This window comes from Eurosta solidaginis, chromosome 4 (assembly GCF_040869045.1).
Source record: "Eurosta solidaginis isolate ZX-2024a chromosome 4, ASM4086904v1, whole genome shotgun sequence".
In the NCBI taxonomy this organism is placed as follows: domain Eukaryota; kingdom Metazoa; phylum Arthropoda; class Insecta; order Diptera; family Tephritidae; genus Eurosta; species Eurosta solidaginis.
The window spans coordinates 266477730-266491016 of NC_090322.1; the positions used below are offsets into that span (position 1 = coordinate 266477730).

General features: G+C 35.6%; 2 protein-coding genes across 11 annotated transcripts in view; one reads left to right on the forward strand and one right to left on the reverse strand.

The window, feature by feature from the left end:
• Positions 1-13287, forward strand: part of rg (rugose) — a 796531-nt gene that overhangs the window by 398723 nt on the left and 384521 nt on the right. The gene's annotated exons all lie outside the window — the stretch shown is intronic.
• Positions 380-12559, reverse strand: LOC137249515 (lopap-like). 2 transcript variants are annotated; one of them, XM_067781096.1, is made up of 6 exons: positions 12452-12559; positions 5429-5546; positions 5172-5305; positions 3405-3484; positions 3248-3340; positions 380-763 (listed from the first exon to the last, which is right to left on the reverse strand). In XM_067781096.1, exons 1-6 carry the CDS (start codon positions 12472-12474, stop codon positions 579-581), a joined length of 633 nt encoding a protein of 210 aa, XP_067637197.1. In that variant the 5' UTR covers positions 12475-12559; the 3' UTR covers positions 380-578. The 2 variants fall into 2 exon arrangements, with proteins under 2 accessions (XP_067637197.1, XP_067637198.1); XM_067781097.1 differs by lacking the exon at positions 12452-12559 and adding an exon at positions 11128-11210.

Here is a 13287-nt window from a genome sequence, read left to right on the forward strand (position 1 = left end):
TAAGAAAATTGTTTTAAAATATTTTTGAGTTTGACTGTGTTCGTCACTGTCTGCGGTGTTTCGTTTTTCTCCTCCAATTTTGTTGTCTCATCGCCATCAAGATGAAAGACATACTCTTCTATGTTAATTCCTTCTGATTACATTGCCTCGCGTAGTCGTGTCGGAATGCCAACGGGATCATCTGCGTCGCCCGTCATTGTTAATATGAGCCGGACCCGTGCGCATCTTGCGCAACAAATATCAACAGAAATCAGCTGTTCTATCAATTAAACATCTATAAACTCACATGCGATTGCGCTGCCATCTGCTGGCTAATGTTAGCAACTGCCGGTAATTAGTTATAATCAAATATTCACAATAGTGCCATAGTAAAAATAGATTTCTTTGTGTGCTCACAATCGTTTATTTTTAACAAATTATTTTAATAAAATATAGCTAAACAAAAGCGTTACGACTAATAATGCCCAAAGCTCGCTAATGGCACGAATCCTCAAGTCCTCATCTGTACAACCAAAACTATATTTATAGATTTGTATTCCAAATAAGAGCGAAAAGGGACCCGTACATAAAAACAGCAATTAGAAACTTTTCCTCTGTCTCTTACTCTGGTGCTGTTCGACTGACTTTCCATAATTTGGGCAATTCTTTTGACAGATCGGTACGAGATCCTTTGTGGAAAACCCTTGCTTATTTAGAGCAGCCATGTAAGCGTTTTTAACTTCCTGGGATGGATTAGGGACTCTTGTCTGAATCCAAACATATTCTAAATTTTGGAAGAGAAAATAATGTTATAAATATGTTTATAAGAGATTTTTGAATGACATGTAAACTTGTGACTACGTTCGTCCAATTGTCCTGCATTTTTCGAATTTTATTAAAGATACAAATGGGTTGTTGAACTCTAATCCAGTGGCGCGATCAGGTCGGTTTTGACAAATATCTAATCGGACCCCTAAATATACCCACTCACCAAATTTTATCAAGATAGCTCAGAAATTGAGGAACTAGTTTGCATACAAAAAAACAGACGGACATGCCTAAATCAACTTAGCTCTTCATCCTGATCATTTCGGTATACTTATTGGTGGGCATATCTATTTTCCTTTAAGGACTTACTATTCAAGGTTCGATTCAAGCTCAAGGCCAGAACAATAATTTTTTTCTAATATTAATTATTGTTATTTTTTAATTTTTCTATAACTGACAGATTTTATTTTGTTTTTGGAATATTAAGTAGAAAATTTTTCAGACAACCTGCCATAGAAATTGATCTATGTGCGCAGCTATGGCAGGTTGTCTGAAAAATTTTCTACTTAATATTCCAAAAACAAAATAAAATTTTTCAATTATAGAAAAATTAAAAAAAAAAAAAATACCAATAATTATCATTAGATAAAACAAGTAAGGAAGGCTAAGTTCGGGTGTAACTGAACATTCCATACTCAGCTGAGAGCTTTGGAGACAAAATAAGGGAAAATCACCATGTAGGAAATTTAACCTAGGGTAACCATGGAATGTGTTTGTATAACATGTTTATCAAATTAAAGGTATTAATGAGTGTTTTAAAAGGGAGTGGCCCTTAGTTGTATATGTGAAGGCGTTTTCGAGATATCGATCAAAATGTGAACCAGGGTGACCCAGAACATCATTTGTCGGGTACCGCTAATTTATTTATATATGTAATACCACGAACAGTATTCCTGCCAAAATTCCAAGGGCTTTTGATTTCGCCCTGCAGAACTTTTTCATTTTCTTCTACTTAATATAGTAGGTGTCACACCCATTTTACAAAGTTTTATCTAAAGTTATATTTTGCGTCAAAAAACCAATCCAAATACCATGTTTCATCTCTTTTTTCATATTGGTATAGAATTATGGAATTTTTTCATTTTTCGTAATTTTCGATATCGAAAAAGAGGGCGTGGTCATAGTCGGATTTCGGCCATTTTTTACAATAAGATAAAGTGAGTTGAGATAAGTACGTGAACTAAGTTTAGTAAAGATATATCGATTTTTGCTCAAGTTACCGTGTTAACTACTGAGCGGAAGGACAGGCGGTCGACTGTGTATAAAAAACTGGGCGTGGCTTCAACCGGGCGAGCCAAGCCCATTTTGAAATTTTATTTTATTTTTGTATTTTGTTGCACCATATCATTACTGGAGTTGAATGTTGACATAATTTACTTATATAAAGTAAAGATATTAAATTTTTTGTTAAAATTTTACTTTAAAAAAGTGGGCGTGGTCCTTCTCCAATTTTGCTAATTTTTATTAAGCGTACATATAGTAATAGGAGCAACGTTCTTGCCATATTTCATCATGATATCTTCATCGACTTCCAAATTACAGCTTGCAAAATTTTTAAATTACCTTCTTTTAAAAGTGGGCGGTGCCACGCCCATTGTCCAAAATTTTACTAATTTTCTATTCTGAGTTATAAGGCCAACCCACCTACCAAGCTTCATCGCTTTATCCGTCTTTGGTAATGAATTATCGCACTCTTTCGGTTTTTCGAAATTTCGATATCGAAAAAGTGGGCGTGGTTGTAGTCCGATTTCGTTTATTTCAAATAGCGATCTGAGATAAGTGACCAGGAACGTACGTACCAAATTTCATTAAGATACCTCAAAATTTACTCACGTTATCGTGTTTAAGGGAAGACGGACGGACGGACATGGCTAAATGAATTGCTTTTTCGCTCATATCATTTTGATATAGAGAAGTCTATATCTATCTCGATTAGTTTATATCGTTACGGGGTACCATTATGCGACAAAATTTATATTCTCTGTATGCTCTGCTCAGCTGAGTATAAAAAGTTTTTTTACTCCATACATTGCACGGAACTATGGACTTATTCATCTTATTTGACGTCCTCACGGATCGGCCAGATCAACTGTACATTGTGATACATTTTAAAATACATGTCCTGTATGTGAGAGGGTCGCATTAGCGTGGGGTTATATCTTCTTCTTTACTGCCTTTGTGGCATAGAGAGTGAGAATAAGTCGGCTGAAATAAATTCTAACAAAATAAGACATTGTGCAAAAAAATTAAGATTGGAAAGGTTTTCACTGGTACTGATTTTTCACCAATAAGAAATCCACTTCTATTTATACTTATATCGCTCAAATGATCTTGGAGACCATTCGCTTTTGGTGACGAACTTGCATAATAGGGACCTGATTTGGCGGCGTTCGGACACAGACACAAATGGAAATGCTCACTTAAAATAAAAATTACTAACCGGCGTGTAAACTCGGTGGTAAATCCTCGCAGGTATAGATGATAGCATATTCGTTGTAAACAATATTTAGAATTATGTACTTAAAAGGCAAAGCTGCAAAATATAAATAAATGTTTAAGATTAAATTTCTTAAAAAGATATGATTATAATAACATACCGTCTGCATTATCATATTCAATTGTAAATTGTCCATCCTGCAGAAATGTAAGCCTTCCGGTTCTAACTATTTCGGACTCGCTAATAAATGTGTTAAACTGTTGTGTATATTTTCAAAGTAAACAACAAGAAGAGTATGTGAACGCTACTGCGGGCTGAGAGAGGAAGTGAGACGCTTTTGCAGGAGGAAAAAAGCATAAGCAGAAACACAAGTGCGAGGAGCATAAGCTGTTAGTCACCAGGAATGACGCCTGCAAATTTTAGCAAAAAAATTCGACAACAGACGAAAAGTTTTTAGCCCGGGGAAAAATACTGTCAGAATGAAAACGGTGACCTTTTAACCGATGTTCAGAGAGTACTTAGATTATGTAGGGAACACTTCTCAGACCTTCCAAATGGAGACAACGATGTACCTGTCGCCCAAGGAAGATGATGACTTTGAGCCCGCAATCGATGAATTTGTGGAATTTATATTCCTCCAACCGACTGTGATGAAATCAGAATATCAATAACCAGATTAAAAACAACACGATCGCGGACTCTGATGGTTTTCGTTCGGAGCTATTAAACTACGACGACGAGGAGTTGATAAAAGGCGCATGTATAAGTCTTTGTGCGAAATACAACCGGATATGCGAAATATGATCGGACGAGTGAATGTCTCACGCTTGGAATCCATGTGTTCGTTGCCCATTCTACACAAAGTGGGATACTGCAAATTGCAGCTTCAAACTGGGAAAATTCCCAATCGACCAGATTTTCACTATACGCCAAAAAAGAATTGACACACATTACCTCTTCGTCAATTTTAAAACCGCCTTCGACAGTTTGAAAACGAGCAGCCCATATACCTCATGTCTGCATCTGGTTTCCCCGCAAAATTTATACGGCTGTGCAAAATGACGTTGAGCAACACCTTCAGCTTGGCTAGAATCGGGAAGGACAGCGGCTCAAAACTAAACGAAATTTCAGACAGGGCAGCCCTCTCCACTGGAAATACCAGATGGAAAATGATTTAAATTCCTTTGGTGCTAAAATTGGCATCCGTCAGTCAAATGAAGAATCGACTGGAGCTACTTTTTGGATGGCCAAAGCTGTTAAATCGGTTGAGCACGAATTAAGTAAGTAAAATCTCGAGCTAGTGAATTCCACTTGTAGAACTCATTCGTAGCGACGACGTGCTTGCAAATACCACTAAATTAGACCATGGATATATCCACCTCAGATCTGACTAAACTGAGAACAAAATACTATAATCTAGCCCCGAAAACCCTGAACCCTTAAAGCATGTAGGGACAACATTATTTAGTCTCATCGTCCTCAATGCAGCTTCGACACGAATAGGTTTTGAGTATTCGTTAGATCCCTAATCACCAGGGCTGCATGATCCTTTTTGGGATCAATCAGCAGACCAACTCTCCAATCCATTGTTTGCTTGGCTGATTTGTGGCTTAATTTTTAACTTTACCAGAAATTTAACCCTAAACAGCATGTCTAGGTCATCTATGCCGGCAAAAAAAGTTCGAAACCGGTTTGTCACCAAACCAAGCTTGACAAGGAATGGCGGAAAGGGTTATAATTCAAGTAATTGATGTATATTGGAACAATTTTCCATCATTCCTTATCAAATTTGATTTGAATACGAACTGGCTTCGGTGTTGTGCCATCTTCAGGGTTATTTTACACCCTGTCGAAAAATCAACAACACAAAAGACAACATAACTTTCACCTAAAACCAAAAGCTTTGCCTGCAAATAAAAATACTTACTCTTCTTTTTTTATTCGGGTGTCTGATACCATATGAACATTGCTACGTGCAGGAATGTAATCCGTTTTATGGCAGCGGTAATTCACATCGTCCCAGAAGGGATATCTAGTTTGCATAAACCAGCTACCTTTGTACTGTAAATCATTAAAACATAAGCTTTTAAAATGGTGTTAAAGTCAATGAATAGTACTATAAAATTGGCCTAGCTTTATAGAGCTGACACTTAATTTATTTAAGTATATAGAAGTTAATCTCACCGCTTGTATATCCACGCTTGACAAATATTTTATATCTGTTCGACAGCAACCTGATTTTATAACTTGTCCGGCCACCAAACATGATGATGTAAAAAAAAATAAAATTGACAAAGGGATACTGAAAAAAAAATATGAAAATTAATTAAAAATAATATTATATTGTTAAAAAAAACTTGGTGGGCTCAGTATATTATCTTATTGCATTTTATTTTATTTTACTTTTGATTTAAAAAAAATTATTTAACTTACTTCGATACTTTTTATACTCAGTTGAGCAGAGCTCACAGAGTATATTAACTTTGATTGTATAACGGTTGGTTGTACAGGTATAAAGGAATCGAGATAGATATAGACTTCCATATATCAAACTCATCAGGATCGAAAAAAATTTGATTGAGCCATGTCCGTCCGTCCGTCCGTCCGTCTGTCCGTTAACACGATAACTTGAGTAAATTTTGAGGTATCTTGATGAAATTTGGTATGTAGGTACCTGAGCACTCATATCAGATCGCTATTTAAAATGAACAATATCGGACTATAACCACGCCCACTTTTTCGATATCGAAAATTTCGAAAAACCGAAAAAGTGGATAATTCATTACCAAAGACGAATAAAGCGATGAAACTTGGTAGATGAGTTGAACTTATGACACAGAATAGAAAATTAGTAAAATTTTGGACAATGGGCGTGGCACCGCCCACTTTTAAAAGAAGGTAATTTAAAAGTTCTACAAGCTGTAATTTGGCATTCGTTGAAGATATCATGATGAAATTTGGCAGGAACGTTACGCCTATTACTATATGTATGCCCAATAAAAATTATAAAAATCGGAGAACGACCACGCCCACTTTAAAAAAAAAATTGTAGCAAAAAATTTAATATCTTTACAGTATATAAGTAAATTATGTCAGCATTCAACACCAGTAATGATATGGTGAAACAAAATACAAAAATAAAAGAAAATTTAACAATGGGCGTGGCTCCGCCCTTTTTCATTTAATTTGTCTAGGATACTTTTAATGCCATAAGTCGAACAAAAATTTACCAATCCTTGTGAAATTTGATAGGGGCTTAGATTCTGGGACGACAACTTATTTCTGTGAAAAAGGGCGAAATCTGTTGAAGCCACGCCCATTTTTTATACACAGTCGATCGTCTGTCCTTCCGCTCGGCCGTTAACACGATAACTTGATCAAAAATCGGTATATCTTTACTAAACTCAGTTCACGTACTTATCTGAACTCACTTTGTAGTGGTGTAAAAAATGGCCGAAATCGGACTATGACCACGCCCACTGTTTCGATATCGAAAATTACGAAAAACGAAAAAATGCTATAATTCTATACCAAATACGAAAAAAGGGATGAAACATGGTATTTGGATTAGTTTATTGACGCAAAATATAACTTTAGAAAAAAACTTTGTAAAATGGGTGTGACACCTACCATATTAAGTAGAATGAAATGAAAAAGTTCTGCAGGGCGAAATAAAAAACCCTTGAAATCTTGGCAGGAATACTGTTCGTGATATTAGCCGTGTTTTTTAACACGCGCGTATACGTTTCGTTTGCGCGTGTAAAAAAACGCCTATCTTCGCTTAGATAATGCTTAGGAGACCCATCTAGCGGCTGTGGTTAAACAAATAGCTACAGCAACTGGGTGTACCGAAAAGCGGAGACGCAACGCTCTGATGGCCATAGCTGAATCAGTGGAGATGAATTGTGGATACACATAGAATACATAGAATTAGAGTAGAGGGTGAAACAAACACACATATTTCAGTTACATCTGAGTATAATGCGTATTGAAATTTAGTAACAAAATTACAAAATTTATGCGCAGCAATTTCAGACGTGTATTTATAGTTTGTCGCTTAGCAATCAATATAAAGTTTAAGCGTAATCGGATATACGCGTGTTAAAAAACACGGCTATTATATATAAATAAATTAGCGGTATCCAACAGATGATGTTCTGGGTCACCCTGGTCCACATTTTGGTCGATATCTGGAAAACGCCTTCACATATACAACTACCACCACTCCCTTTTAAAAGCCTCATTAGTACCTTTAATTTGATACCCGTATCGTACAAACACATTCTGGAGTCACCCCTGGTCCACCTTTATGGCGATATCTCGAAAAGGCGTCCACCTATTCAACTGAGACCCACGCCCTTTTAAAATACTCATTAACACCTTTCGTTTGATACCCATATTGTACAAACGCATTCTAGGGTCAGCCCTGGTCACCTTTATGACGATATCTCGAAAAGGCGTCCTCCTATAGAACTAAGGCCCACTCCCTTTTAAAATGTTCATTAATACCTTTAATTTGATACCCATATCGTACAAGCACATTCTAGAGTCACCCCTGGTCCACCTTTATGGCGCTATCTCGAAAAGGCGTTCACCTGTAGAACTAAACCCCACCCTTTTGAAATACTCATTAACACCTTTCGTTTGATACCCATATTGTACAAACGCATTCAACCTTTATGGCGATATCTCGAAAAGGCGTCCACCTATAGAACTAAGGCCCACTCCCTTTTAAAATGTTCATTAACCCCTTTCATTTGATACTCATATCGTACAAACAAATTCTAGGGGCAACCCTGATCCACCTTTATGGCGATATCCCTAAATGGCGTCCACCAATAGAACTATGGCCCACTCCCTTTTAAAATACTGATTAACACCATTCATTTCATACCCTTATCGTACAAACGCATTCTAGAGTCAACCCTGGTCCACCTTTATGGCGATACTCGAAAAGGCGTCCACCCATAGAACTGAGGCCTACTCCCTTTTAAAATACTCATTAACACCTTTCGTTTGATACCCATATCGTACAAACGCATTCTAGAGTCAACCCTGGTCCACCTTTATGGCGATATCTCGAAAAGGCATCCACCTATAGAACTAAGGCCCACTCCCTTTTAAAATACTCATTAACACCTTTCGTTTGATACCCATATTGTACAAACGCATTCTAGAGTCCCCCTGGTCAACCTTTATGGCGATACTCGAAAAGGCGTCCACCCATAGAACTGAGGCCTACTCCCTTTTAAAATACTCATTAACACCTTTCGTTTGATACCCATATCGTACAAACGCATTCTAGAGTCAACCCTGGTCCACCTTTATGGCGATATCCCGAAAAGGCGTCCACCTATAGAACTAATGCCTACTCCCTTTTAAAATACTCATTAACACCTTTCGTTTGATACACATATCCTACAAACAAATTCTAGAGTCACCCCTGGTCCACCTTTATGGCGATATCCCGAAAAGGCGTCCACCTATAGAACTAAGGCCTACGCCCTTTTAAAATACTCATTAACACCTTTCATTTGATAACCATATCGTACAAACAAATTCTAGAGTCAGCCCTGGTCCACCTTTATGGCGATATCCCTAAATGGCGTCCATCTATAGAACTATGGCCCACTCCCTCTTTAAATACTCTTTAATACCTTCCATTTGATATACATGTCATACAAACACATTCCAGGGTTACCCTAGGTTCATTTTCCTACATGGTGGTTGTCCCTTATTTTGTCTCCATAGCTCTCAACTGAGTATGTAATGTTCGGTTACACCAGAACTTAGCTTTCCTTACTTGTTATTTATTTTTCTAACCACAAACACAAAAAAGCAAGTTGATTTACATATATAATCCCTAAACTATTTCTTAAAAACGTAAACCTGTTTTGAAAATTTTGGTAAAGTATTAACTTATATGATTGTTTGTCTGGTAATTTTGAAGTTTGTTTATTTAATAAAAAAGAATTGCTTAACATATCTACATAACTCATTATCTTTATATCCTTTTTCTTGTCAATGGGAGACGTTTGAAGCGAACTGTCTAAAATTATTCAAGCATTTCTTGAAAAATCGTTCATTCGTGCCGATTTTCGAACTGGTGTCATTATCAATTTTAAATGTCTAAATATTTTTAAACTTTTAAATTACTAATATTTTTCAAAAAATATTATTGAAAAGAGAAAATAAGACTTAAAATTGACAGCCCTTTAGGAAAAATGTACTCAAGTCATCGAATGCAAAATTTAGAAGACAACGTATGAAAATTATAAATTTATGAGACAATGGCAACACTGACCAATGAAGATTTCTTTAAAAAAAAAGCCGGTAAAATCAACCGAGTTACACGTCCATGCAACCGATATAGTTGTACTTTTATGTATCACAAATAGCCGTTGAACCAACTTCGCACTAGTTGTTGATTCGGAATTAAGTGTTTCAACAGTCAAATCAACAAAAAATAAATTTCTATTAATTTCTTTATAAAGATTTTGATATTGCTTTTTGTATGGCTTGAAGCTATTGCCCAACGGTATGGCACATTTGACATTCAAATTTCCTTTGCTAATATTTTGGCAATTTATTTTCGTTTGCCCAGATTCTTCCCGTCAATAAATAATGCCAAAGCGTGTGAAAGCAGAAATATGTAATGAGATGGGTTGTGAAATCAATGAATTCAAGATTTTAGCGTCGGTTTTGGCTGCGTACTGCTTTATCGATTTCGAGTCAGTAATGTATTCCTTTTGACCTAAGGAAAACCAGACCTAATAGAATTGTTTTTAACCCCAACTCTCCAGCCGGTCAGCTTGAGGCAGTTTTTGATATCATTCCTTTTGACCTAAGGAATGACCATAAGGAAAACCAGTCATAAGTTTGTCAAACACTCCATCGCCTAAATCTACTCCAAGGTAAATCGCGCCAAGTATTAATTTTTTCATTATTGTGTCCACACTACAAATGGTATTAATTTTCATAAGTTATTGCTTGGCTTTCATTAGATCAAAATGACTGACATCAAAACTCCTCAAAACTGTTCCGCTAGTTATTAATGGTCAAAGGAGTTTCCATTATGTTCCATAATTGAAATTTGATAAAACAGTGTGTGATGAAAACCCAAGCTAAAATTTTGTGTTCATTTATTTACAAACCGGTTTCACAATTTCCGTTTGTTTCTCATTTGCCCTTTGTTTCACATGATGTGGCATTTTAAATTGATGTGACGTCAGTTAGCGAACGAAAATTGCCAACGTGTTGACAGTATAAAGTTTTAATGCCATATTTTCTACAGCTTAGCCAATTACCGTTTTCACTTATTGGGCACTTTAATTGCCACTTTGTACTCATTTTTATAAACGATGCTATTTGATTTACAACTCACACATTTACACTGCCATTCCCGTTAGTCCGATGGTGTTTATTTTTAAACTTTTAGATTTTGTTTTATAATATATATAGTTGGGGTATATTAGGTACACATATTAGTACCTTTTTTGGTTAAAATATTTTTTTATATAAATAAATTATGTTTACTTTCAACATTTGTTTATTGTAATACTAAATTTTCACCGAATCCAAACTCTGTGTTTGTCAACGGTGTAACACAAAATATTTTTGACAGAAATAAATTTTTTTTTTCGGTTTACTGATACAAAGGGTAAAACGAGTCTTTCCTCTATACCTCCGTCGATTTTTTTAGATATGGTTTAGTAGTCGCACGAAACAGACAAACACGGAATTTGGGTTTGGTGGAAACGTAGTATGTATATTGAAAAAATCCCGAAGATTTAATTTAATTTACAAATCTTATTGCCTAAGTAAAATTTTTTTTATTTAAAACTTTTGATTTAATAGACTAATGAATAATACACGAAACACACACTAAGAATGCCATCTGTGGAGTTAGGCACTTTTGATATGTGTCGACTCATATATTAAAACAGAGAAAGTATACTACTTTCACAATAGTACTGATATTTCTGTTGTTTGTTGCAAATACTTGGAAATGAAGTTAAGACTCTGCCAGCATTTTCTTTCGCGGAAGTTACTTATTCGATACGACATTTCTGAAGAAATTGTCGCCGAAGATATCGACGTTGTTCCGAGTTCTTATGAGCTTTCGGGAAGAACTGTTCTCCGAAAACGAAACGACATTTAAATACGAAAGCGGTACAACATTTGTAAACAAAAGTTACTAAAACGAAAAGTATCGCTGAAGAAAGTATATCTGTATACGAAAGTTATATGCAGAACTGGATAGAAGTCTATGAAGCCATTTAAGTGGCAAAGATAACTTCGCCAATGTCTTTCAAGGCTGGGTTAACAGGAAAGCTTCTGGGAAGTCAAGTAAACCATAAATGCAAATGAATTCGTATCCCATAAATGAATGTGCCAACGTATGTTCCTGCGAATACATAGACTAGAGCAAAATTTGGGATTTTGCTTAATATTTTAAATGCCATATAAATTATTGAAACAGAGCAAAATTCAAAACGTTACAGTTAACTATCGCCTAAATATCTGCGTGGAGACTGAAATTCTGGTAAATAATTTATGAAATTAGTTTATAGCGCCGTAGTAACTGCAAAACGTATCGAATTAGTTACTTCATGGTGATAGGCAATAAAATTATCTAATAATTTCTGGCAGGAAAACTTTGAAAAGGCATACATAGATATGTTTTTCAACCTATTGCAGAAATAAACTACCGATTTGATAACGAGGCCGAATCGATCCGGTTGGTATTTTTAAATTTTGTTTGAGTGTGAGCGCATTGAATGTAGAGCCTAACGGTAAGTACTGCAAATTATAAATCAGATTAATCGGGCTTAATTAGATTATGTTAGGTTGATCTGGCTGGTCCGCGAAGACATCCACTGACTTAATAAGTCCAATGTGTTACCATAGCGTTTGTTTGAAGAAGACTGAAAAACCTTGTTTAAAAACAAGACTTTTCTTACAAAATAACTGCATCATTTTGGTAAAGCTTTCTAGGACCTCTGCCACTAGCTGTTTCTAGATGTGATTTAAATACAGGAAAAGTTCAAAAACAGGATGTATATGTTTCTCTAAATTTATACCAAAAAGACATATATCAGTATGTGGTTTACTAATATAACGCTTTGACCCTTAAATATCTTTTAATTTACAACACTATAGCTTTTTCAATAAATCTGAAAGGATAACACTAATTTCGTTACTTACATAGCAAATTGAAGCCTCAGCATATTGTATAGTATTATTTTGAAGAGATCACAAGCAAATATCACTTACTTCTTCGACACTAAAACTGACAATATGATATTAAAATATTTCACACCTTTTATACTTGCACTAAATTTCCAGCGAAAATTCCACACACACACAAAACAAATTATACCATTCCAAATAAAAAAACAAAAACAGTATGAAGCCTAAATTCGTATAACATTGTACATACCCTACAGAAAAAATTAGAGACAGTCACGCCAAGCGACAGTATCGCAATACAGGTTTAGGTCCGTCTATTTTTTCTTTGATATAGAAATTTTCATTTTATACATACTCGCGTCTCTGTTGTACATTTCCTAACACAGTGTACCAAAAAGGTAAGCTGTTTGGTCAATTTTGGTGTATTCACAAAAGATGTTTTATTCTACAAAATTGTGCAACTTATCGATTTAACGCGGGGTTGGTCTCCCTGTGTTGGTGAAAACATAAATGCCAAATGAATCTATCTGATAGATAGCTACCCTACAGCTAAAATCTAACTTAACTGGGATGGTAAAACGGCCCTTAATGACTACCTCCGAATTGGTGCTAATCGGATGCATATCGGGAGAGTGGATAGCCACACTTGTATCAAGAACGCTGAAGTCTAAGCAATATGGATTTAAATAAATTACTAAAAGTTTGCGACTATTTCAGAACCCCATAAGAGTGAACCAATTAGGAACGCTTTAAAAAGGTCTACACTGAACTTACCCTTTGAACGCATCGTTAACCAATTCAATCGTAGGTGGTTTTGAAATAGGCGCAGCCTTTGATTAATTTCTTTGAAT

Excerpts from the sequence above, each read along its gene's own strand:
- LOC137249515 (XM_067781096.1), bottom strand. The coding sequence starts at position 12,474 with ATGCTGAGGCTTCAATTTGCTAT. Across the intron at positions 3,341-3,404 it reads TGAATATGATAATGCAGACG|CTTTGCCTTTTAAGTACATA; the intron begins GTATGTTATTAT and ends TATATTTTGCAG. Across the intron at positions 764-3,247 it reads ACCACCGAGTTTACACGCCG|AATATGTTTGGATTCAGACA; the intron begins GTTAGTAATTTT and ends TCCAAAATTTAG.